The sequence below is a fragment of the Epinephelus moara genome, chromosome 3 (assembly GCF_006386435.1).
Source record: "Epinephelus moara isolate mb chromosome 3, YSFRI_EMoa_1.0, whole genome shotgun sequence".
NCBI lineage: Eukaryota > Metazoa > Chordata > Actinopteri > Perciformes > Serranidae > Epinephelus > Epinephelus moara.
Genome location: NC_065508.1, coordinates 15,737,092 through 15,764,999, shown reverse-complemented (window position 1 = coordinate 15,764,999; position 27,908 = coordinate 15,737,092). Strand labels below are relative to the sequence as shown.

At 40.0% G+C, this 27,908-nt stretch overlaps 1 protein-coding gene across 3 annotated transcripts in view; it reads right to left on the bottom strand.

Annotated features, from left to right (window-relative positions):
• Positions 1-980: 980 nt before the first annotated feature.
• Positions 981-27,908, bottom strand: part of cadm2a (cell adhesion molecule 2a) — a 292,905-nt gene continuing 265,977 nt past the window's right edge. For all 3 annotated transcript variants that reach the window (XM_050039311.1, XM_050039328.1, XM_050039319.1), the window contains 2 exons: positions 9,115-9,237; positions 981-6,656 (listed from right to left, as the gene is read on the bottom strand). In XM_050039311.1, coding sequence (XP_049895268.1) covers positions 6,538-6,656; positions 9,115-9,237 — 242 coding nt within the window. In that variant the 3' untranslated portion in view covers positions 981-6,537. The remainder of the gene's footprint in view (positions 6,657-9,114; positions 9,238-27,908) is intronic.

The window sequence follows — 27,908 nt, the reverse complement described above, 5'->3', positions numbered from 1 at the left end:
ATTAATCAAATTTGCACATTGCACAAATATTTTCTGACAGGCACCATATCATAATCTGTTTAAAATGTAAAGCAAATGTTCGAATAGCCATGAGCCAGCATGCTCAGCACCCAACCTTGTCTTGAAAGTAGAAACACACTATTCAGAACTGTCTGAAGCCTGAGGTTTTGCTTACAGAAGTTACTTTTACATGTTTACTGCAACATTTGAAACTTTGTCCATGTTTAATATAAACATCTGATGTAGCAATGTTAGATTATAATGACAGAAAAAAAGGAAAGGCGTTAATAGGTCCCTTTGAAAGCAATGAAAAAATTAAACTTGCAGAAACTATAGTTATTATAGTGCTATATTATTGTGGCTTACATTTTCCTGCACATTGTCTTTGGGATTGGTTTGTAGATCATTGCGGATATGAGTGGAGGTTCATTCATGAAGTGACGCATCATTGATTTTTTCCCCAGCAACATGAACTTTAATGTCAAAATGAATAACACATTTTCCCTTAGTCTTTTCAATTACCTCCCCTGCATTCCTCTGTCCTGATTTACTGAGACTAATTCTAAAGTTTTTATATCACAGGTAGAGCTGCTTTTTGCAGGAGTACCCCAGCCTCGTAGAGACTGTCGATTAATATGGGAAAGTACTGCTCAGACAGCTGAAAGGCTCCACATGACAAACCGAATGGCATCATAACACCACCACTGCCACAGCAGCGCTCAGTTAGGGGAGCTAAAACACAGCATGAATTATTCTTGTTAATAAAAATTCATGAACATGTGTCTGTGCATGTGTTTGCTCATGTTTTTGTGAGTGTGTGTGCATGGTACAAATTCAGACGTTTCCAAAACAGCAGTATTTATAGTGTGTTATCATCGGTGCTTATCTCTCAGCTCAAAAATACTGCAGGAAGAGGCTTCCAGAAGGGAAACGATGATCAAAAAAAATCAGAATCAGGCTTATACAGATGTTTTGGCAACTATTTATTCAACAATTTTCATTTCATACATGAGAACGAACCTCTAAATTAAATATAATAAATCCCACAGACAATGGGAGAAAAACACCTCCATTACGGTGCTATATATCGAATCAAGCCCTCTCAGTGCAGCTTGATATGAAACCTCTTATTTCACCAAGGTACATCAGAAGCTGAACTAACGTGTCTAGCTCTAATCCTGAACTTTACTGTGGATATTTTGTATTTTGTGTGTCACAACTCTTTCCATCTAAGCACTGATATACATAAAGATGTGTGTTGCTACAAGGAAACATTATGATAGAGGACAAAAGCATTGAACTGCTTACATACCATAAGCTAAAATAAGACAACATTGTGTATAAACACAACTTCTACCATTCTTGAAACTCGTGATTATTTGCAGCATATTTCTAAATGTCAGTATTTCAAGTCAGTGATCATATCAAAAAATGCTTTCATAAGTCTAATATCCCAATGAGAGCAAGATGACAGTATTACTGAAGAATCACTGAATAATTTTTATTAACATTGCGGTAATCTTAAACTCAACAAATACATGGTGTCAGCATTCGGGGACTGGCAGAGTGAGAAGTGCTCGCAAGTCCCCAATTTTAAGACAGGAAACAAACAAACAAACCAAAAAAAAAAAAAAATCTCTAAATGAAATATATTCCTGAGATGCAAAACAAAAAAGATATAATTCAAAAAAAAGAAAGGAAAAACAAAACATCTCTACATGCGATTGTGTCACATGTCGTTGTCATCTCTGTGACAATGTATGGAGATTGGGCTGATTGATTCTAGTGTCAATATTGCAGAGGAACAAAGAAGTGCGCTGAAGCCAAACTGTACAGCAAAGACATATGAATGGTCAGAGGAGGAGAGATAGGACTGGACCGGGCCATGTCATGCTATCATCACTGCTGTGGAGAACAAAAACCATGAGTAAAAAAAAAAAGCTAAACAATACAGTAAAAAAAAAAGAATTATTTTGACTCAGAGTGGCCGTTACTCTCTTATTCATCCCTTTTTAACAGGAGATTCAGAGTTGGTATTTTTCGTTGATATGGGCCTCTAATTTCCTGAAGTGGGGGACAAATTGCTCGCAAACAAGGACAAAAATGCACATATGTGTGAGGTGCTCTCCTGGGGCAGTGCAGTGTGGTGAAAAAGGCTGTAGCAGGATGAATACATAATGCAGTATCGGCAGGTGGAGTTTGGACAAGCTTCAATGATCACCAATCGCATCAGCTCGTCTCATCCTTTTTTAAAAGAGGCAGACAGGTGGGAGGAGGGGAGAGACGGAGGTGCAGAGTCGCAAGGCACACACAAAAAAGCTCCCTTAATATGCATCAAAGGATGTTCTGATGTCCCTTATTAAAGTTGAATTTACATATGAGGACACACCGAAATCTGGTGATCCCATGTATAACATAATGATATCAGTACACTTGGTCAACATCGACAGTAACTTGTGGTAGGCTATAATAAAATGCTTCTATGATTAATACCCGTTACTACTACAGGTAGAACACACACATATGATTAAAAGTCACACATACAGGTCTGTAATGTGCCAACGCCAACATGGAAATTGCTCACAAAATGGTGTGCAATTTCATGCCAAAATTACTGCCAGTGTTGCACTGCCTGATCTGCATTAACAAGTAACCTCAGCTGCACCGCTCCCGCCTACGCTCGAAGGAAGTGGGTTGGTTTGGAGCCAGGAAATTTACCAAACAGAGGCTACAGAGTCTTTAAAACGAGCTAGTGCCCAATGAAAATGGTGCCGCATCTGCGTTAGCGCCATTACTGTCCTGCCGCCAGGATGAAATTAGAGGCCCATGATGTGGCGGATATTAACCGGAACCATATATGTTGGAAAGCAAGGAGGCAACAAGTTTAAAGCTTAGTTTCAACCGACAACATAAAAAAAAAGTAAAATGACTAATAATAATAAGGTGTGACACAGCTACAGGTGATTCTATCATAGCAAAATAGTGCATGATGGTATGTGCCAGGCTGTTAGAATAACAAATTAAAAAACAAAACAAGATTCAGGTTTGGTCTAACTATCATAAAAAGCCATTTGCAACAAATTAGCTCATTACTGTCATGTCAAAACAAATATTTACACGTGGTTTCCAGAAAGAAAAACAAAACAAAAAACACATTTCACCATTTACTAAGAAATATCCATCAAATTAGTCAGAGTGCATAATTCAGTAAATGGCACCTGTTTCATTTCTAAACACCGACTCGTCACTGCAGACCCAGTTATTTATGAGTGTTCATTTAATATAAAACAGACTGTTTCTCAGACTTCAGAATCAACAAATCCATTTCACCACTCTCTTATTTTTCTAGGATGGATACACAGGCGTAAAGCAAACTGAAAATTTGATTGACACCATCACCGTTTTAAGACACAATGAAAAGAACTACATAGAAAAGTAAAAAAACATCTTGATGAATGTCATTATACACACGTGATACAGAAGGTTCGCCTGGATCTACTTAAGTACCGTGGTGAGGCTGACGTCAATCTATATTGATTGTGTGAATTAGAATGATAGAATATGGAGACTGCTGCAAAGCTTCTGCATTTTTAAAACAACTTATTTAAAACATAATATGCAACCTAAATTCTACATCAGTGGTGACAGGTTTAATGATTCCCAACTTGTGATTCACTCCAGCGGTGCTTGAGTTATAGCACATAGAAAAAGACCTTACTCGCTGACCTTATTTGCATAATGTTGTAAATTGGCCATCGAATTGGAGACAGCTGGGCCCACTATTTTATTGCCCTTGGTAATAATTTGCTCCCTCTTAGTAGATTAGTGCCTTGCCTTTAAGTCTTTAGTTCCAGAGGCCACAGTGTTTATCGCTCTTTCACAGGAGAGTAAATCAGCCACATTCCTGCAAACTGATGAAAGAGGAATGGCGGGGATATATGAAAAGAAACAGAAGTTGTTTACAAGGATATGTGACGTTAGTCTTAGCGTGTGTGAAACTTCCATTGCCTCCGACATGAAGGTAATGTTTCTTTTGATGCATTTCAATTCCAATTTGTATTTTAAGGATTAGGTGAAGACAGATGCACATTTCATTTTCTTCTATTTCGCTTCACTTTTGTTGATCATATTTTTTTTTACAACACCAAATCCTTCCCATCTGTAGCACCCGAGAGCCCGCCACAATCACAAGAAGCCACATTTCTCCAAAATTACAAACATACCTTCATTGTGGTTCTCTCTTAAATAGCTTCAAATAAATTAAAATATGAAAAAGAACCAAACAAAAACATGCTAATGTGTATTACCAAAGTTTAGTTTTCACACATTATATACATGCCTTGTGCCCAAAAAATTACATTTGTTTAAAAGTTCTCCAATAAAGATTATGCAATGACAAATGAAAAGAAAAAAAAAAACGCAAATAGATAAGGTGGCTAATATACAAATTTGAAGGAATATGGGAATCCAGAATTTAACAGCAATTTTCACAATCAACCACATTTTTAGCAGACACAATACACAGCAGGGAGCTTAGAACCATTTAAACCAAAAAATATTAAAAACATTTTTTTTGTTTTTTCTATAAAAACATGATTTAGCTTACATTTTCAAAAAGATGCACTGTATTTTTTTTTTTACCCCCCAGATTTGAATCAAAGACAGCCTTGTCATCTTCCCACTATCCATTTGAATAGAAGAACCATTCCCAAGGCAATCTTTTGTTGGCAAAGGAGCGCAGTTACTCATTCAGACATTTTTGTGCTTCTCTATTTGTCTTCAGTTTTTAGTATTTGGAAAGGAGGCCCCTGTAGATCTATGACCCAGCCCTCACACACTATTAACTTTTTTTTTTTCTCTTTTTTTTTTTTTTGCTTGAAGACCCCATGAAATGGAAATCAAAGTTCAGTTCATGGAGAGCGACTCCGACTAAATGGAAATAAGAGGAGCAGTTATGCAGTCTGACAGGTGGGAGTTTTTTTGACGTGTTGGTAATACAACTAAATTGTTAGGCGCTCGTAAACAGAAATTTAGAGGTGGCGATATAAACAAAAAAAATTGGTTCCAGTCAAACTGATGTCATTGCCGTTTGTAAAAAGTAATAATATGATTGGATGCTTATCTGTGAGCCAGAAAATGAACAGACATGTGGATACAAACCGCTGTGGAAAGCTGCCTGGACCTCAAGCTTACAAGAGGTGAAAATGAAAATTACATCACTGAGAGAAAATTAATTTAACCAGTGAATTTCCTGTTCGTGCTGCAACCGTGTACTTGTTTTTATTAGCTCCTAATAGTTAATTTTACATTTCACGGGGTCCTTAAGCCTCAAAATTATTCCAATGTGACACAAACATAAACAAAAAGAATTCAAAGTGAAAAGCTAAACTCATTTTCAATACAATTTATACAGATTTTAGAGAGAGGAGAGTCATTCTTTCTGTACACCTGAAGCCTTTATGTGAATCACAAACTACTGTAAGCTGTCGAGAGGACACTGAAGGTGTTGGTGTTTCACTAAACTGCAGCCTGGACAGTGCAGGAATATACAGACAAAGGTACATAGGGACAGCAGATTTAGCAAATGGTTTTATATACTTGATTGAGTTTATTTGATGGAACGCTTCGTCTAGCATCTGCGTGTATTCTCTGCTCTAAACAATACCACACTACCCCTTATTACCCTTACCCTAATAATGAAAATCATATTGTACACTTATCTGACAAACCTTGCTACAGTGTTACACAAAACCTTCTTCTTATCTTACAAGGGTCAACTGTTTAATTACAAGTCTATTTAGAGGGGGGTGGGGTTTGGGGGGAAGTGGATCTAAAAGTACCATATTCAGTGTGATAGACATGTATAAGGCGTAGACAGCAAAGATCTTTGTTAAAATAATAATAAAAAAAGACAATGCATAATCAAAAGCTGTGAGCTAAGCAATGAAATGATGGTCCAGTTAACCCATCTACAAAGCATTTACATTGCTACTGACAGACGATACATGAAGGCATTGACAGAAGTTCAATGGCGTCTGTATTTTTAGGCACCGTGTTGACGTGAGATATGATATGTGTTTGTGGACGTGTGTGAACAAAGGGCGGGGGATACAGTGTGTGTTCGGGTGTCTGCTTGGACGGGAAACAGGAGAGGAGATGAAGAAGGGCTCATGTAAGAAGCAGTCATGGTAGATATACAGACTTCCAGGCATTCATGTCAAAAAAATGAGGAAAAATATGACAAAGGAGACAACTTCGGGGCAGCGACGGCAAGCTGCCTGTGGAAACCGGCTGCCAAAAAAAGAAAAAAGAAAGAAAGGACAAGATGTAAATGATAGACAAAAGGCAATAATAGGAAAACACTTGGGGAACTTCTCTGTCTGTGGACTGCCTGCGGGTTCCTCGTTGACACGACGGGGGCAGTGGTCAGAGGTGGAGAAGAAAAGGGGGAGACAGAGAGAGAAAGAGAAAAAGAGATACAGGGATTGAAAGAAGGGAAAAGGGGGTAGGAGAGAGCTGCACAGCTCCCTCTGCAGTCTAAATGAAGTATTCTTTCTTTTCTTCTGCGTGCGCATGGTTGCCCTCAGCGTTGATGATGGCTGTGTCGGCGTCGGGTGCGTCGTCCGCCCCCTTGGCCTCGTTTGTCAAGTACGTTCCTGTGGAAGCGAAAAACAAACTTATATCAAGGAAAACAAATACCGAGCAGCCCTGCGTGGTGTTTGCTGCCTGAAGCGAAAAACACATCTGAGGACAACATCAGTAATGCTACATAATTCATATACAGAATGAGAGGAGGCTAGGATAGTGCAGGATATGCAAATACGGCACAGAGTAAGTGTGGATAACTCCGCATCAACAAACACCTTTATTGTTCTCCATGAATCGAAGCTAAAAGTTGGACGTCTAAATAATGTGATGCAGCTCTCAGGTTTAAGTAAAAGCTCAATTTTGTAGCATCAGAGTTGGAAACCGACCATTAGCTCTGACCCCTGGGCTGTTTTTGCTCTTTTCCCCCCTTTCTTTCTTTAGAGCAGAGTCATGGTATGTATTACCCAGGTATGCCATGTATTATTTCTGAAATAAGATGGACTACTTTAAAAAGCTATCAATTTGCACGAGTTGCACAATGTATGTTTTAGGACAGTTTTTATGTAAAACTGTGTTTGAGTTTTTTGTCTGCATGTCCAAAGGTTTTCAACAGTGGGCAAATATCTGTATGTGAATGGACAGAGGAGAGAGTCATTGTTCCAGGAATATAAAACACATGTTCATCCTTAGTACGGTCTAAACAATATATTGACAGTGCATGTTATTGGTTTTTGATACTTCTATTTGAGGCATCCAAATGCTGTAGGTTTTGGACTAACACTATCATTGTAACTATCACAGGACTACTTTAATATCTAAAAGGGGTCATTTGTATTTTTTTGCAAGTGGCAACCTTCAGGACTGAAAAATTAAGCCAATACAGAAGTGCCAAAAACAGGGGCGCTCACCTGCTAGAGCAGACGGCCCATGTAAAAATCCTTTGTCCTTGCTGCTGCAGCCATGGGTTTGCTTCCAAGCTGCGACCCTTTGCTGCATGTCATTCCTCCTCCCTCTCCCTCTGTCAGACTAAAACATCTGTACTATTGATAATTATTTGTGGTATGTTTTTTTAATCTGCATGTTTAGCTGTGTTTACCTTAAGATACAACATTGGTAAGACTGTATGTGTTCTGTGCTGCTGTCCCTTTACCCTCCACTGTAGGTCTGCCCAGGTGAGCTGCATTACTTAACGAGGTGCAGCACACCTGGCATGGAGGAGGTGCTTAACAGCTCCTGTGCCAGCAGCAGAGGAGAGAGGCCTCTGGTGTTGGGACTGCTGGTCCTGCTGCCTTTCACCGTGGGATTTTTGTTGTCTTGTTTGCTTGTTATCTTATTAATAAATCTTTTTAAAGGCATCTTATGTGGTTATTTTGGGTCAGTGATGGAGTTTTGTTTGCATCATAGTGCTGTCCAAGGGTGGGGCGTAACAACCAATTGCCTAGTTCTGTGAGATAAAAAAAAAGAAGGGCTGTCTGATGGCAAGGTAAAGCAGTGAAAATAGTCTATACATAGCATACACTTAAAGTGATATTAATTTTTTAGGTGGTTAAAATATAGCCATGTTTCCATCAGCCTGTTTAGATGCGCATGTAGAAGTATCGCATCGGAAAATTATGACAGAAACGCCAAAATTTGAATTAAAATCTCCTGATTCGCACAAACTAAAATACGCTCGCTTTAGCCGGGTTTTGGTTGATTCGAAAAAATGTTGATTCGCAAAACGGGGTTGGAAACAGTTATGTTCGAATTAAGTCTGACGTAGCGCACCTCTCTCCATGGTGATATCCACACTCCGGGTCGGGAAGGCGGTAATGCATTTACAAGCTGGTTGCCAACCGCCAGAAAACGTAGAAGAAGAAGAATGCCAGACTTGTTTTGTTTCCGGTTTCGCGCGAGTTCATAGTTTTCACCAAAGTCTGTACATTTAATGGAAACACACAGGATTCGTATTTCTTTTAATGCGCATTTCCCAATGATTCGAATCACTTTTGGATGGAAACATAGCTTATGTCTTACTGCTGCCCCCATCCACAGCAGTACATTGTTTAGCTTCCATGGCGAGTACTCCTGTCTGCTTCTCCAAACTGGGGGGCATACTGGCCCCCATCTACTGTAGGTAATGCACTAACTATGTAACTCATACAACTCCACTCCATCTGTGATTTCTAAGCGGATTTATGGACAGGTCTGAGAACAGGGTGTGACATTTATGACACAACATGTGGACTTGGATGGCAAGAGGTTAAAGTAATATTATGTTATAACCCTCTGTCCCCAGTATAATATTAATATTCAAAATAAGACGTATCTGGATTGCTTTTAACTCAGTGAGTCCTGTGTACGCTCTGGTGGCATCATATAGTCCATCTCATGTCCATCAATGCTTCTTTTTCTCCACTGCAGATGTGGTGCACTTGTAACTGGGGGATTGTGAAGGGACATTGATGTCTAATGGGACATGTAGGACATGCTCGACTAGTTCCACGAGCCTCGAGAGACTCGGCTCTGGTCCACTGCGGTTTTTACCTTTATGCCTGGCCAGGTATCTTCCCAGAACAATGATTAAACACAAGGTGACAAAGACCACTACAGCCACCACTCCTCCGATCAAGGCATGGTCAGTGCTGTGCTGCCCCAGAGCGTTTGGATCTGAGGGGAGACAGAGAGAGAGAGACAAAGAGAGCAGATGAAGGCGCCGCTTGGTGAGGTGAGGGAGTGAGGGCAGATGACGAACAGCAAAAGACAGACAATACAAAACAGAGCAGGGAGGAATAAGGAGATTATTTCCAGCTCGTTCCTGCTCTAATGAGCTGCTGTCATTCCCCTCTCCTTTCACATCATGCAGTCAGAGCTGAGCTGCCTAGCTCTCTGAGAATAATAAAATGGAGACAGAGAAAGAGAAAGAGAGACGGACATCACGTTGACACAAAGAGCAGCTACAGGCAGACACACATTTGCCCTGCAAAATGAAGGAAAAGGAGAATGAAAGAAGGACTCAGAAAAAAGAAGTAAATAATTCAGGATCACCCCCACGATGCCGCAGGAGTCCCCGACATGCAAACCAGGGCGGCAATGGAAGAGTAGTACACAGTAAATAAATCATCACACAGAAAATAAAAAGGAAAGATCAATCTTTTTCTGTTTTTTTGGCGAGGAAGGATTGTTGTTAGGAAAATGAATTGGGTGTTAGAGAGTTGCTACAGGTCCCCAGCTGTTGGGTAAGCAGTGGAAACGATAGCAGAGTCATGAAAGAGTGAGGATGAGCCTGTTCACGCCTCATGCAAAAGCCCATCAAAGGTTTCTGTTGCTTTAAAAAAAATAGCTTATTTCCTTTTATTCACATCGACTCCCTTTTTCCACAAAGTCTGGCTTGCAGGTTATTTAAGTTGAGAGGAAGGACGTGACACTGACGGCGTCCACTGTAGGTGAATCAAAAAAAAAGCTGACAGTGACAGCAGTGGGGGAGATGGATAATGGAATAGCCTGTATTATTCATATCAGTCCATGACACCTGAGAAATTAGCACTCATCTCATTATCCTCCTCTGAGTGCCAGGGCATGCCATATACCACCCTGTCACTCTGTGTGTGTATGTGGGCTCATGATAGCAAGAATATGGCAATGTCAGAGCAGGGTAAGCAGTGATAGAAGGGTGGGTTTAGACACACAGCACACGTCGCATATTGACACCGTTTCTCTTCAGTATTCTCCTTTTCTTTCTGTGTCCGCCCATGTGGCCAAATTGAACAGCTGGCTTGCTCTCGCTCCATAACTCTCCATGGTCTGAGTGACCAGGCCGTCACACTTCACCGCCTCCCAGTGGACAAACACACACTCATGGCGACACACGCACTCATACACACAGACGTGTGCGGCGCGGTTTCACTGCGCGGCGGTTCTGCTTGGTCAGTGGAGCAGAGAGTAGAGGAATGTTCCCCTGGCACGGCCCAGCAGGGCGAGGACTCGGGCGTTTAGTTACACACATGGCTGTGTCTCTTCACCTCTATCTGTCAGGACGCTGAGTGTTTTTTACCATCATACACACTCACTGTCCTACTGCTGCGCCTCGGTCCGGCTGTTACAACCCAGCACGGGCACAAACAAGCCATGACAGCCGTATGTATGTCTGCCTATAGAGTGCTACACGGTTTTGTCCTGCAATATGCTGGTGTCATGTCCAGACGGTTGGGCTGTGAGTCAAGCCGCTGGACACTTCTAAAACATGTCTGATCCTGCTGCTACTCCATCACTTCCTTCAGGGAAAACCTGTCCTCTGAGTGGAACTGAAGGGTTGTTCTGTGTAGATTTCAGTTTATATAGTTTATTTCTCCACAACATTGCTAAATACACTACTTAATATGCATGCTATTGCCTTCTCATAGCTCCAAAGCTCCATAACAAGAAGTATATTTTGTGATTTACTGGAAAAGTGGCAAATGTTTGCCATATAGGCTACTGAGCATAAGGAGCACTGGCTAGAAAGTTTGATCTTTTCCATTGCAATTTTGCAGCTCCTGCAAATCCAGAGGAAAGGAACTAGCTAGAGCCGCAATGATGGAATGATTAATCTATTAGCTGTAAACAATTAAATTAATTGCCAACTAATCTGATAATTGTTTATTTGTCAAGAAAAAGATAATGTGTGGCTTTGAGCAACACTGATCTGCATTTTTTAACCATTTTCTAATATTTTATATGTCAAACATCTAATTGATTAATCGAGAAAATAACTGAAATAAATTGTTAGCTGAAATATAATAATTGTTAGCTGCAGCCCTAAAGCTAGCTGCACAATTCAAAGGAAAACCGCTCCACCAATTTTACCCATCTTAAGGCGGATTTTTGGTACACTTTTAATGAGTGTCACTTGACACACGACATACTTTCGACAGAAAAAAAGTGTTGATTGAGACTCATTTCATACATTGCTCCTGGAGAATTTTGTTATGTCACAGGTAATGTCATATTCTGTTGAGCAATTTGATTTTGTAGTGTTACTATTGCTGAGAGGTCAGCATAGGGCCAAACTGCCTTCGCCAGGCTGACTGACAGCAGACATTTACTGAACGAAAATTTTTTTCATGTCATCTCCACGTGTAGAAATCAGCAGTGTTTGTTTTTTTTGGATGAATTGACTTAACTTCCACGCCCACCGTAGTGAGTGAGGGAAATCTGCCACTTACAGACATACTGGGAGCTGATCAATCAATGTAGATATGGGAAACAGTCATAACATCATATACCGCGGTAAAATTTCAGGAGGGTAAGAAGGAATGAAAAATTAGATACCATCCAAGCCTGGTTCAAGGCTACTTTATGCGGCCCTCCAACAGGTAAAAACTACACAGAACAGTGTAAAAAAACACCAGTACAATATGGCTTAACATGAACACCTCATTGTACCAGAGGCAATGCAACGCAAAGAAGCAAAATTATGAGTGTTTTTACATTTCCCATTAAAATAAATCAGTCACATCAATGCGTCCTGTAGATAAAATGATCTACCTAATTAATTCCGTAGCAGTTAATATGGCTTATGTTTCCAAATCCTGCATAACCAACTGCATCATCACTTGGCACACAGTGAAGCTGGCAGCAACCACAAGCTATGAAGATGGAGTTTGTGAAGCAGGTAAAAACCACTCCACCCTTGTGACATGTCGAATCCCTGCCCCATGTATTTCGGGTGTTAGAAAGAAGAGATGAAGCTCATTCCTAAATTCTGCTGGAGGCAAATTAGCTTGAGGCTAAATTAGCCATTCCTAGCGCAGCACACCTGAATCTCGTACTGATCTGTCAGCGGCCAAGTTGCAGTATGGGTAATGTAGGCACCAGGTTTTGCCAAGGTTGAAGAATGTGGGGAATAAAAAAAAAAAACAGTATCTCTGGTTCTGCTGCATCAACTTTGACCTTTTTTTAAAAAACTGTCCATCTTGAGTCTGACAATGTCATCGGAGTGTAATGCTACATCGATTAAGGCATCTTTCAAGCCACTGCGGCTGAGTATTTTTATACTCAGGATTAGATTTCACTGAGGTATACCATTAACTTGATACTCGTGAAGCTACAGAGGTCGGTGGCACAAATTCATCACAACAAATACTTTCTATTCGAGTGCTGTCAAAACATGACTCATTCATTGCGATCTTATGTATTCTGTTCTTGTCCACTGCTACTCACGGAGGGAGAAAAATACAGCGAGGGTGTATGAAGACACACAGAGAAAGGAAATGAAAAAAATAGAGATTGATGGACAGGAAAAGGCTGAAATTTCAGTTGGGGCAGGACGGAAAAGGAAAGAAGACAAGGAGGAGAGGGATCTAGAGGAGAGGCTTATACATTTTTATGGCTCCAGAACACATTATCTTTTAATAAGGGCACATACATACTTCTCTGTGCGATTTAATATGAGAGCGTGGCAGAGCAAACTCCTCTTTTAATATTTATAACACTCTCCTTGTCGCCTGGCCTTGCGAATTGGGCTTGTTTAATAAATTAAAGGGGTTCAGGGCTTCTGTGAGCAACTGCTTGGCCGGACTGAACTAAAAGTGTTGCTCTTAAACGGCCCCACTAACTCCTCATCTGATCTGTTCCACTGATGCAGGCTCCATATGGGGTTACTGTGAGAGGATATGTGGTAGTGATCCTGTGTGGGTTCCCCAGAGGGTGTGTGTAGGCTGGGAATGGAAACAATATAATTTAGAGTCATATTATCTGGTGAGATTAAATGACTTATAATCACATTTCTGGAGGGAATGTGACGCATGATGCACATCAAAGTAAAAGCATGTGTGATGGCTGCTTTACATTTAACATCAGCTTCCACAACAGTTTGCTGTTCATTGCTGCAATGTGACAAAAATAAACAATTATTAGTCCTCAGCTGCTTCAAAAAAGGTGGCATGCAGATTTGGAAATTATGTGCAAAGGACCATTATTATTTCAAGTGGAGGCTCAAATATTCCATCAAGGACTCAGCTGGAGAGAAATGATCTACAAGAAAAGCCTTCCGACCTCCGTCTTCACTCAGGTCATCACTTCCATTTCACACCAGCCTGATCTCACCTTACTCTCTACAAAATCATACATTAAGTGGTGAACTCTAGTTTCTTTATCCCTGCACATAAATGTGAATGGGAAATCTATTAAACATCTAAGGAGGCAAGCTGACTGGAGTGGCTGAGTAGTTTGAGTACCACAAGGTTTCACTTGGTGGGTTTGATAAGTTGCAGATAATACAAAGGAGAAAAAAAGCACATGTCAGATTATCTAAAGCTGTAATAAGAATATACCAGTAGATATGTCTATATTTGTTCTTTCTTCATGAAACATAAACAGCTTTATCTGAAACGGAGCCTCTGATGAAATTAACATAGAGATGTGTAAGGTTAATATCAAGAAAATTAATTTTACATTTTTTTGTGGCTGAAAAAATGAATAAATAGTGACTTCATCTAAAAAAGGCAAAAAACAACAACAACAAACAACTTAATTATGTGCAAGGTGGGTCTCATGAAAAACTGCACAAGTGTACCTTCATTATAGCTTAATGCATCCATATCTTTCCAATTGTAATATTGTATAGACCAATACTTTTGTCACCCTCATCAAGCCAATCTTTTTTCTTCAGAAACAGTATGTTAGAGTTGCTACATTTTCTAGTTTCAGGCAGCCATCTGCCTCACTGTTTCAGAAACTTGAAATTTTAACCATTTATGACACTTCTAGATTGCAAATTTGTTTACAAAGCTGTCCAAAAAAATTGAAAGCTTGCCTAAACTTTTTTCTCGAATTATTTTAAGTTGAACTCAGATCTTCACTCTTATCTGACCATAAAGTATAGCCACATTCACACCACATTCACATTTCCCTCATTAAAACTCTCTTAAGACAATTTTCGGTAACACTTGAAGGTATCTACATGACACTGTCGTAACTATGACATGACACTGTCATGAACTTGTCATAAACATTATGTACATGTCATAAACTTTTATGACTGCTGTGTCATTTGTTTTTTGTAATGACAAGTTGACAATTTGGGTTGTCTTGAGTATGACAACTTGACATTAACATAAAGACATCTTCTGGTAATGTCACCCTGGTTAATGTCAAGTTGTTATAATGACATACCAAACAAATTTAATGTCAACTTGTCATGACAAAGACAACTTCTGGTAATGTCACTTTGATTAATGTCAAGTTGTCATAATCAAGACAACCCAAACAATGTCAACTTGTCATTACAAAAACCGAATGACACGTACATGACATGTACATAATGTTCATGACAGGTTCATGACTATGTCATGTCATAGTTATGACAGTGTCATGTCACTCTTATGTAGATACCTTCAAGTAAAGTGTTACCCAATTTTCTGTAAAATATTTAAGACCTATAATATGGAAAAATGTTAACCAGCTCTCAGGTCAATAAGATCTTTTAAAAGATCTAAAAAAATAAAATAAAATAAAATAAAATAAATTAAGTTAAAATTCTAAAAATAAATAAATAGTAATTTTAGATTATCCTATAACGTGCATTTCGGTTATATACAGTCTTAGCATTTTGTCATTATGATTATGAGTTTATTTGTAATTATTTAGGTTCATATTACTTTTCTTATCGATATGTGATTTTTTGTGAAAGAATAATGACTTAATGAAATATTCAAAACTGTATTTAGTTTAAGTTTCTTTTACATGATCATGAAAATCAAAATCAAGGGAGACTGTGATAAGTCTTTAAAGGATTTTTTATTGGTTAATGTTCTTTTTTTTAATAGTAGAAATCAATGAAGGACAACAACATGAAACATATTCTAGTCTGATCTCTGTTGTATAACAGAAGTTCTCCTACAATATTTCAGGTTCAGCAAAGTACATAAAACTTTTACTCTACACTCAACACTGGCAAGGACAGAATGTATCTAGCACTAAGTTAGTTTACACTTACTTCGATAGTGCCGCTGCTGCGTTGCCAAATCAACAGATAACAAACAGGCAAGAGTTTGCTTGTTAAATTGGCAACTTTCTGTAAGTCTGTATGTAGCATGTGTCTTCATATCATTCTTCAAACATTATATTTGCTGTGAATGTCTGCAGAACTTCACAGGAGATGTTTGCCATTCTGGTAAGTATTGTTACAACATCTCTCGGGCCTGCCACTGCCTTTCATCTAAAGTCATCTTTTAAATTAACAATCTCATCTGATCAGACACAGTGTCCTTGAATCATATCAGCATGAAACTCAAATGGCCTTTGCATATTGTAGCTTAACATACAACTTTCTCTCCCTCTTTCCCCCCTTGGTATTAAATTTGTTAATATTAAAATTCATCCCCTACAGGCATCTTTTTTTCCTTCTTCCTTTGAATTACACTTTTTTGCCTCTCTATCTTAGCTAGATATAGCTCTGTGAAGCAATGGTTTCAGTTGCTCAGATCAATAAAGCAGCAGCTGGCTTAAGCATGGGCTTATAGAGCTGCAGTGTCCTTGTGTCTGTGGTGTGGGTCAGGGAATCTTTGAGTGTGTGTGTGTGTGTGAGCACATCTTTTTTGTTCTGTAGTTTTTTGCACTTAATATGACATTTCTTTACGAGATAATGACTCTCAGAGAAGACACAGTCTGATTACCATCAACCTAAAATAAGAAACCAAATAAATAAAACCCTAATGCGTCGCCTCTAATGGCTTTACACTGAGCATTACATCATTAAGTGTGAAACATGAAGAGACAAACATTACTCTGCATCAATTCTGCTGCAGTGATGGTTAAAGTTAAAGTTAGAGACACAGAAGAAAGAGTGCCTGGGAGCGGAGAGAAAGTAAAGGAGAGAAAGTGGTGAAAAGTGCCTGCAGACATCACTTGTTCGATGAGTCAATTATGCCCAACTTTTTTGGCTGAGGCTGGAAATTCACCAATCTGCATCTAATGCTGGCTCTACTGCCAAGATGAAAGAGTCCCTGGAGGCAGTAGCGGAGAGCCGAAAGACACATGTGCGTACACTTCTGAATGCATGCACCCATGCATGAGAGAGAGAGAGAGAGTCAGGGAAGACAGAAAAGAGGAGACGTTATCGAGACACGTGTGTGTGTTTGTGTGTGTCCTGCACATTATTACTTGCTGGGTCAGAGTGGATTAATTAGATTCTGAAAACAAATTACTTCTGCTAATCATTCAATAAAGCCCACACGTGGACTTGGACACTATCTTGAATATTCAACAACCTCCTTCTCTCTTCTCAGAATGAAAAGAAATTGTGGTCAGCAGGGTAACAGCATGAAGTTATAAGCAAAGCGAGATAATTAATCATGTGAATTCATTAAGTTGTATGCAATAATCAATCCATCAAAGCAGCTCTATGTTCAGCAATATCCATAACCTCAAAACGGCAATAAAACGCAACAAAAGAAGAGGCAGGGAGAAGACATCAGTGTTAACTTAAAGGGCAAGTTCGGTATTTTTCATCGACCCTATTTTCAATTGTTTTTGTGTTTATGTGACTAATGGGAACAACAGTTGTTTTGAAAGTAGTCCAGTAATGAACTAGACCAGCAGCAAACTTGTACAGGCTGTTTGCACATCATTTCGGCCCACTAGGAGTGACGTTTTTTGCCATTGACGGGCTCAGATTACTGTTCTTCGTGTCGGACAACTTATGGAAGGATCCCTTCAGAGATAGACCTTGTTGTTAAAGAGTAAGATCATTTTTGTTTAACCAGAAACAGCCCCGAAATCGCAATCAGCAAACCAGCCACACTCCATTTAAATAATTACTAATTTCAGCGAGCCAGCCAGTGTTACTTTCTTTGACGATTTTTTTCTTAAATGACATCTTTTCCACGACAAAAACAAGATGATTACGTGGTAAAAATATATCTTGATAAAAACTAAGACAAAATCTATGTTTCATTTTCGTTGACGAGACGAAAATATTAGTGGTGGACTATCGTGCATTGAAAGTGGAGAATAGCTGGAGAATAGCTGTCAAAATGAACACTGGAGCCAGCATATTTTCACATGGGTGAATTAAGGGTTTATTTTAATCACACCATAGTTGGTGATTGTTGGAGCAGTAGAAAGATGAACTGAGAATTTTTTTTTTTTGAGTTTCATTTTGTTCTTGTCAACTTTGAATGAAGTATGTTTTCTGATAATAAAATTACTGTTTATTTAAAAGGAGTCTGGTAGGTTGGGCAGCAGCAATTTTGAGTCTGTTTCTGTTTAACAAAAGAAAAGCAGTTTGGTTACATACTGGACCAATTTCAAAAACTGTTGTTCCCATTAGTCGCTCTGACACAAACATGAAAATGGGGTCCAGGTTGAAAAATACTGAAGTTACCCTTTAATCATGAATACACTGCTGTTGCTTTTCAGACACATAAACTGCGTTAAGCCGCTGGTTAGTTTGGAAGAATTGCATTGTGTGAAGCAACACTACAACAAGAGCAGCAGCAACAGTAGCCCACACAGAAATGAGTGATCTTGGAGGAAGCATGTTGCCACCACGAGCCCAACAATCCCCCGAGGGAGACAAGCAGAGAAAAATGAATAAAGGACCAAATAAAACTTCATGTCAACAAATGAAAATTAGACTACCTCAACTGTGTGTGTGCACGCACATGTGTGTGTGCATGCGAGTGCCTCTTGAAGATTGCTGAAAGTGTCCCCTGCCATTGATATTTAATGAATAGAAGGACTATTACATGTAATTCATAACACTAGCCCCAGGATCTAATGATTTCTCTTTTTCCGTTCTACACTTTGTTCCAAATTGTTGCTATAATTCTTCCCCAAAGCGAGTTAATGTGACAGGCCATCAATAATAATTGCCCAGCAATAAGTGGAAAGACCTTTGCATTATGTTTTAATTTCTCCCATGCTCCTCAGCTTTATGGTGGAGAGGGTGGAGAGTGGAGGAGAAAATGGAGAGAAGATGGTCGGTACTGTTCAATATTTAACCATTTCACCCCCTCAGGGATGCTGCAACCTGAAGGTCCCCTTTCTAGGTTAAACACATCAACCAAGCAGCTGCCCCGGACACTTGCCCTCAAGAATATATGTCTTTTGCTCATCATATGGCGTAACCTGTTCCTTCCATTTTAAAACAAGATCAATAGCAATGGAATAAAGCAGTTACGAGTCCCTCCAAGGAATGAAAACTGTCCCCTCCCTAATTGAATCTTCACAAAAGGTTTGTCCTCAGTCTGAAGCAGCTCGAATAGGTGAAAGTGGGGTTAAAGACATAAAACATTTCCTGTGGAGTGCAACCTGCCCTTTCAATACCTCAATCATTTGTAACTGTGATAATACAGGAGTCACTGAAATTTCAACAGTCTGCCTGAATTTGAAAAAGCATGTTATTAAAGGAGTTTGAGTAATCTGTTTCATCATCTTTTCTTCATTTATTCTCTGCTGCAAGTTTTCTCATGAGCTCCAGATTTCCTCTCAACTTTTTTGGCCATTTTTTAAGATGTGAATTTTAGTAAAGGTAGATTTCCAAATGAATAGCTAGAGTATTAGATATTTATGTTGTCGTCGCCTCCTCTGTTCATTTCTGATCTGAATGAGAGCTGAGAAACATTCTGACCCTGTCTCCTAGAAATTATGTTTGTATACAACTAATTTCATTCATTCATTTTCCATAACCGCTTATTCCGTTAAGGGTCCCAGCTGACATTGGGCAAGAGGCGGGGTGCACCAAACAGAGGTCACCAGGCTATTGCAGGGCTGACACATAGAGACAGACAACCATTCATGCTCACATTCACACCTAATCTGCATGTCTTTGGACCAATTCTGCATGTCTTCAGAGTGTGGGAGGAAGCCAGAGTACCCCGGAGAAAACCCACGCTGACACAGACAGCATGCAAGCTCCGCACTGAGGGGGCCCCCCACCCTGGGTTTGAACCAAGAACCCTCTTGCTGTGAGGTGACACACCACCACGCCACCCTATACAACTAATTTGAAATAGCAAATCAATTTTGAGGGAAATATATTAACATACTGAGGAAATGTTGCTAATGAATGTACCTGGCACCTTGAAAAATTTTGATATTGAACACATCAGCAAAATGTTCACTGACAGTTCGTTTTCCAAAAAATAGGTAATCTTGAAACACAGTATCCACTCATAGAGACTACAACATTATTTATTTATTCCCTTTTTAAAGTAACATTTAACCAAAATCATGATTTTTCCCTACTTTAACCAAGGTGCCCCCCCCCCCCCCCCCCCCCTTAACCTGAGAGGAGTGTGGACGTGAACCAAAATTTCTGGTGTCAAGGTCCTGCACCTTGTATGCCTGCCATCCTTCCCAAACACCTGCTTTCACAGCATACGCGGTACATGCCTGTAGTGTTTGGTTACCTGACAGAAACATTGTCTGTGAACAAAATCCAGGCAGCGATTACATTGCCTCAACAACATCATTAAGAAAGCAGTTAAGTAAAATACAAACGTAAATTTCTAGGAGACAGAGCTGTCTGAACCAATAAAGAGCTGAAAATTTGCAAACTTTTTGATATGTATGCTAATCTCCGAAAAGTATTTGTAAAAATAGATTATGTGGGTTGTTTATTTCTAATGTTGATTCGTAAAATGAGAGGGTTTATCACAGGTATACAGCAATCAAATCGAACAGTAGATGAAAGAACTGCCAACAGTTTCCTCCTCTGACTGCTCATTTAGACAACACCTCTGACTGAGACAAAGACAAGCTGTAAATTTTACTTTGCTGATGGATGTGCAACTGTACAATGTCACATAACCCAAATTATGTGTTCCCTTATCACTTCTTTCAACTCTGAAATATCTAAAAATATCTTGATGATGAATGATTTGCATGCTGCTGTTTATGGCATAATTTGGATATTCAGACCATTAGAGGGAAATCCTCCACTGAAGTCATTACTGTTGCCTTAAACAGGCAGCTAATGTAAGATCAGAGGGTCATTGTTTGAGCAGTCTCAGCATAGACGACGCAGGAAGCCACACAGGGGTAAAAGTGGTCCTGTTTCAGTGTCTAACTATTCATATGCAGCTTTTTGGCCGGCGCTCACATGAAAGGGGAGAAATCCTAGACTAATCCTGACTTTTGAACCCTGACCAATCCCTCGCCTCCGCTCTTGAATTCTCCTCTGGTGTGTAGTCACTGCTATCAACTTCAAGAAAGGAAAGATCCTTTGTATTTTGCTTGAGAGTACAAACCATAAAAACGTGGATGGTTACAGATTACCATGGTAACCTCCCTTGTTTCCCACTGGCAGTTAAAAACCTCAGGTCTGATATCAATTTAAGACAATTTAACAACATCTTCCATGTTATGGTATACACTTTGATTAGGAGACTCAAGGTTGTTGGTGCATTTCTTCACTTCTTTCCTCTGTTCCTCCCAGAGAACAGCTAATGGAGCAAAGAAAAGAGAACTTTTACTCTGCGAGGAGGTAGATGGGTATTATTTTAGTTTCTCTGTCCTCTCCACAGGCAGAGACACTAGGCATGAATAATTGCTGTCTTCTCTGCAGTGGGCTCTTTTGCTGCGGCAATATCAGGCTACAGGGGCTGGGGTTGGCCACACGAATGCTGATTATGAGAAGTGAATAGTAAATATTTTAAACACCAAAGAAACCCTTGTGCAGGATTCAACCTTTCAGCTTCGCAAGGTCAAAGCTAATTTGCAAGCCATGAAAAAGCATTTGGCAAATTTTAGAGTGCTCAGTGGTGGTGGTGGGGGGAGAGCGCGCGTATGTGTATGCGTTCGTGGAAGGGGGTGGGGGTGGGGTCTGATGACATTGCATAGACCTCTGATACTTAGCGAAAGAGTTATTATAGCCATTAAGGCTGGCTGGGCCATTGAAGCAGTGTGTGTGTTGGGCATACCTGCCAGCACTTCATTAATAAAGTGAATCACGGACTGCAGTTATGCATCAGTCCTGGCATTATACAGTACGGATGAAAAACAGAGGAATCTCTTGCATACCTTCACGCGAGCTACACTCCAAAGGTCGACAACAGCTAGAATGAAAGGCATGGGTTACTGTCAAATTTACATTTCCCATTAGAACCGCTGAGTCTAGCATATGAAATATTTATTCTCTAATATTCTTGCAAGGATGAATAAATGTTTCAATTAAATGCTACATTATTGTATTGGCCACTAAAACTTAAACTGTCACTAAGTCAGCAAAAGCAGACATAAAAAAGCTGTTAGTGTAAAACCATACAGGTCGTATTTCATATCCTACAAACCTATTTTTGTAACATTTTTAAACCCTATAACTACCGAGAGGAGAACAACTCATTGTTATGTACAGAGAGAAAAGGTCGTTTTCAGTCATGCAAACACAGTTTCTGACTCACTATTGGATTGTGTGGGATGATATCTTGTTGGTGAATTAAAGGCTATTTTTGACATATCTAAGAACGTGTGAAAAGCAGAAGAAACCAACACTTATTACATCTGGTACTCCGTATTCTGTAAAGTCAGTCAGGTTCCTCCTGCCCCCCAAAAAATCCCCCAAAATGTATAGATGCATATGTGTGTAGCTGTCTAAACAGTTGTGCCCCTAGAAATTTTTCATAGGTGGGGTCAGGACAGGGCAGCTAAAAATCCTGGGGTGGTACACCAAAGCCGAAAGCCAAAACTGAGTTTCAGGAATTCTCTTATGCTGTTCATACAAAGGCAAGTGGAAAACTATGTCAAAATGAGAATTAAGGAATTGCATTCTGATATACTTTGGTTTCTGTTTTTACAGTTAATGTTACTAATTATCTGATGTGCATAGACTAATAAAGATACAGTTAGCATTCTGAGTTCCACAACAATCCTGTTTGAGGTACACCTGGCTAGTACCTAGGCATAGATTCAACAAGGTGCTGGAAACATTCTCCAGAGATTTTGGTCCATACTGACATGATAGCATCACACAGTTGCTGCAGATTTGCTGGCTGCACATCCATGATGCAAATCTCCCTTTCCACCACATCCCAAAGGTGCTCTATTGGACCGAGATCTGGATTCTGCTGAATGTTGCAGGAGAAATCCAGACTCATCAGACCAGGCAATGTCTTTCCAATCTTCTATTGTCCAATGTTGCTGAGCCTGTGTGAATTGTAGCCTCAGTTTTCTGTTCTTAGCTGACAGGAGTGGCACCTGGTGTGGTCTTCTGCTGCTGTAGCCCATCTGCTTCAAGGTTTGACTTTTTGTTGCTTCAGAGATGGTCTTCTGCAGACCTTGGTTGTAACATGTGGTTATTTGAGTTACTGTTGCCTTTCTATCATCTTGAACCAGTCTGGCAATTCTCCTCTGACCTCTGACATCAACAAGGCATTTTCACCCAGAGAACTGCCAGTCACTGGATATTTTCTCTTTTTCAGACCATCCTCTGTAAACCCTAGAGATGGTTGTGTGTGAAAATCCCAGTAGACCAGCAGTTTCTGAAATACAGCCTGTCTGGCACCAACAACCATGCCACGCTCAAAGTCACTTAAATCACCTTTCATTCTCATTCTGATGCTCAGTTTGAACTTCAGCAGGTTGCCTTGACCATGTCTACATGCTGCCATGTCATTGGCTGATTAGCTAACTAAGTGTACCTAATAAAATGGCCAGTGAGTGTAGATAGGAGATTATAGGGAGAAAAAAAAACATTTACTGGGAACAAGCTGACTCAAGTTTAAAAACACCACACGGAGGCCTCTTATTATTTTAAATTATGTTCCCAAAGGAGGATCAGTGATTGCATCAGAGTAGCCGTGGCCCCCCTGGCAGCACCAATGTGTCCAAAGCTCAGTTCATGACAATTTCTTACATATTTTAGTTAGAGACAGACTAATCATTAACTTATAATTAATGTTTTATGAAACTATCAGATAGTATTAATATTCAATTTGAATGTATTAAGGCTATCTTATTTTGAATTAAAATATCACCCAGGTTGTTGAAATTCAAATTTGTCCTGAGGCTTAATGATAGGCTTTACATTTCTTCAATAAAGAACATGTAGTCCGAACGCCTCACCTTGCTTTCACATTGGCCTGTGGTTACAGGGGTAGCTAACAGGGCTTGTTAAGATCAAAGCAAAAAACTCCTCACTCAATTACGACTGAGGTCTTCACACTGAAGGTCTGGGAGACTTACAACACTTCAAATAACAATTAATTAAATTAGATTCACACATGATTTACTGTACTCCCAACTGATTTAGTGTAATGATGGCTAAGAAATATCCTTCATGATTTAAATATCCCAAATGAATTCAACTAAAGGTTCCAGTTACAGCAAGCTTAAGCTGTTTGTCTAAGGCGGTGGGAAAAATCAGTCAGCTGGCTGCAACCACACAGAAATAAACCTGCATACTGTAAATTAATTACTCAATTAAAATCACTGATTTGACTCTGTTTGTACATTGACATGGGGTATTCGTCATACCGTAATCTAAAATTGCCTATACTAATGGCTGCCGTGGTAACAGGGATTTTTTAGTCCTCACGCTGCAATTGGATTACCATGAACACACAAAGCAACACTAGTGATGTGATATTTGCCAAATGTTACAGATCCTGTATGTACAGGACATTCTGAGTTTCCAAATTTCCATAATTACTTTTCTATTTTCCCCTGTTAAAGTTTTTTTTTTGGGGAGTTTTTCCTTATCCGCTGTGAGGGTCCTAAGGACAGAGGGATGTTGTATGCTGCAAAGCCCTGTGAGGCAAATTGTGATTTGTGATATTGGGCTTTATAAATAAAATTGATTGACTGATTGATTTTTTTTTTTCAGCCTGGACAAATAATATTGACCGAGTTGATGGGATTCCCCTTTACTGGCCGTCCATCAATCAACAGCCACTTAATTAATACCAATAAAATGTGCATCTGGAGTCCCTCTCCTGTGAGAAGATCCTGTAGGACTGCTTTTTATTTTATCTTTTCATTTTATTTTTTACCACCAACTGCTTATCTCTTCTCTGCCCAAACAGCTTCTTGTTGAAAGAAGCCTCAGCTTTAGCTGCGGTGTGGTTGTGCTGATGAAGGCCAAGTGAGGAAAGATGCAAGATCGGAAAAAGAAAGATGGCAGAAAGGAGAAAGGTGAGACTGAGCTCATCAGGTATATAACATGCTAATGCTCTGCATAAAGGCTGTAGTGCTGAACCTACAGTGTGTTTCATCTGCACAGGAAGACAACTTTATTAAAAAGACAAAACGTCATGGGGCTGGTACAGCTCCACAGTTGTTTGCTTTCATCCAGGGCCCGTGAAAAGACCTGGTAATAAATCAAGTAGACACATGAAAGCAGATAGTGTAGTATCCTGTGACTGGGGACGCAGTGAAGGAGTCTGATATTTAGATTCCCTGAAGATACACTAAGAGGCTCAGCTTCTCTTGTGTCTCTGCACTACACAAACAGACATCAGAGAAGTATTGAGACATGCTGATGAGGAATATCCAACAACGTGTGGAAGCCTGTTATCTAAAAGGGTCTTCAGAGAGATGTGAGGGTAGAAGAGAAGCAGCGGGTGAGAGAAAAGTGAAACAAAAGCTTCGATAGAAAGCAAAGCAGCAGAGGAAAGGTAGAGGGGGGAGTCAAGAATCCTGAAGGACTTTAAAGATGGTAATTTGGAGAAAGCAGCGGTGATGAAAGGAAATTATTCTGAGTGAATGTGACTGTGGAGCACCATGAAATTGAGAGGGAGCAATAAAGGCAGAGGCAAGACTGAAAGTAAACTCTGCTACATCTATAGAAAATGGTCAATAATGAAAACAAATGAAGCTGCTCGGGAGAACTGCAGAGAAAAAATAATAAAATTACATTTTTATGTGCTAAATACAACAGAAATTTTCAGTTTACACATTCATCTTGTCACATACTTAGAACAACTTATATAAACTGCTATTTACTGTACATGATATCTGAGTGAGCGAGCTCCTTTGCATACAGCCTAACACAGCACATTAGTTTTAAATTGACATGTCACTCAAAAAATTTGATTGACATATCATTCTTGACGTGGCACCATGTCAGCGTTATTGTTGTGTCAGAATGCAAGGAGACAGGAACACTAGACGAGCTGAAACTCAACCAAACAGTTTTAACTTTGTCTTTCTAACGTCTTTGTCCAACTGTACAAACCTTTGTGTGATTAAGTGTGCCACTTGGTCACATGAACGCATATCTGCATTTGAATGTGGGGCAAGATTGATATTGTCATGTCTGTTTGTTGTCCGTTTATAGTCAGAGTAGTAGGCCTACTGACCAATCATGGTTAAGCAGGCTTTGGGTGCATGAATACAATTGAATTTCATGTTATGTAATGGGTACGATGCATTTTAACATAGTTAAAATACAGAGCATGAGATTAATGTGCCACACAAAGAGTTTATAGCTATTGCTGATGTTAAATTGTTGTCCCTAGTTGGGCTTTTCCATGTAGTTACATGGCCAGAATGCAATTAATGGAGCTATCGTTTGACCAAGATTTAGCTATTTATTATCTTTTTTCCCAAATGTGAGATTTGTTCATAGAGATTAGCTGAAATGTCATCTGAACCTTGAAGACCTTGTGTCACTGCATCTCAAGTTGCTTATCAGACTGCAATTAATGACTGGCACATTTGAGTGGACGTCTTGGCTTGAACATTCATTATCCGGATATCCGCAGGCTACGCCAGCCAAATTTTGGCGGCTGCCCCTAGAGGCTAAATTGTGGTGAGATCGATAGCCGATGGGTTCGCATGAAGGCTTTTGAATTAGGTGACATTCATCATGAATAAATGTATTTTATCAAACAGAAACCTTTTTAAGATAAAGGTTAATAAGCTAGAGGAACTATAACATCCCAGAGGTTTGTTATATATATTCCATCCATCTTATCTCGGTCACAGTGATGCCAAAACATCCTTTTCTCCAACCATGTCCTCTTGCTCCTACTGAAGGATCTTAAGGTTCTCACTAGCCAGGCGGGATAAGTAATCCCTCCAGCAAGCTCTAAGTCTGCCCCAGGGTCTCCTCCCAGTTGGGTGTGCAAGAGAGGCTCCACAAAGAGGCCTCCAGTAGGCATATTAGTCAGATGCCCAAACCATCTGAACTGGCTCCTTTAAATGCAGAGCCAGTTCAGCTGGACTTGCTGGAAGACCTCCAGAGGGGGACATCTTCATCAGATTATTGATTGAATGAACTCAACTGACTCCTTTTAATGTGAACATACACTCTACAAAGAGGAATCATGTCAGCCCTTTGACGAATCAAACTAATGATTATGAGGGACGGTTAGGGCAAAGACTACTAAATCAGAAGTAGCTTAAAAAAAGAGGACAACAGAGCTACACCATCGGAATTAAGCAGAGATACTACTCCGACTATACACAACTGGATTACTCAAAACACACCTTGGCACTTACTGTGTATTTCTGTGGTACTACCCTACAAGACACCAAGGGAGACATGGCCGTAAGACTTTTTGAAGCCCACACGTGTCCATGGTGGGATGAATAAACTCTCATGAACACTGCAGAGTCCTTGCAAGGGTAAGGAGCAGGTTCATTTGTCAATGACCACAACAAAATCTGCTCAACCTGAATCTGGGTCTTCATCTTAGCACACGAGCAATGAGCAGCACATACCCCAGAACACCAAGACAACACTGCCAGTCTTGTTTTTTATAAAATGGGAACCAGCAACCTCAACCATCTGGTGCTCCATAGGCGCTGTCCCCAACCTCCATGCAACACTGAAAGGGCATGTCAACCAGGACAGCAAAACAACACTCAGAAATTTCACCACCTCAGGGTAAATTTCATCCATGTGGCATTTCATCACTTCAGGGCTTTTTGACCACCTCAGTGACCTATACCAGAAGGAAGGATAAGGCTTCCCCTAAGTCTTTCAACTCTGCCTCCACTGTGTTTACAGCATCCCCAAGTTCCCTAAATAGTTTATTTTATCACCCAGGTCAGCACTATTTCTCCCCTGTTGAGAACATCTTTCCGGAGATTACCAGTGGGTTCTTGGGTCGCTGCCATGAAAGGCAACAGTGATCTCGTGGCTGCAGCTGGGAGCAGTTGCTTACACAATGGCCCACTCAAATATCATGTCCCCAACCATGCCCAAGATGCAGCATATTCCTCCAGAGGTAAAGTGTGTGTTGTTGGTAAATCCTCCATGTTCCACACATTCCAGCCCCAAGGATACAGTTTTTGTAGCACAGCATCAACATACCAAGACCTTCACTTCTGCCTGCAATCTGACTTGCAGCACATCAGCCTACCACATCTAACCTTGTGGGCCCACACTGTGGGGTTTGTGAGCTAAGAAATCT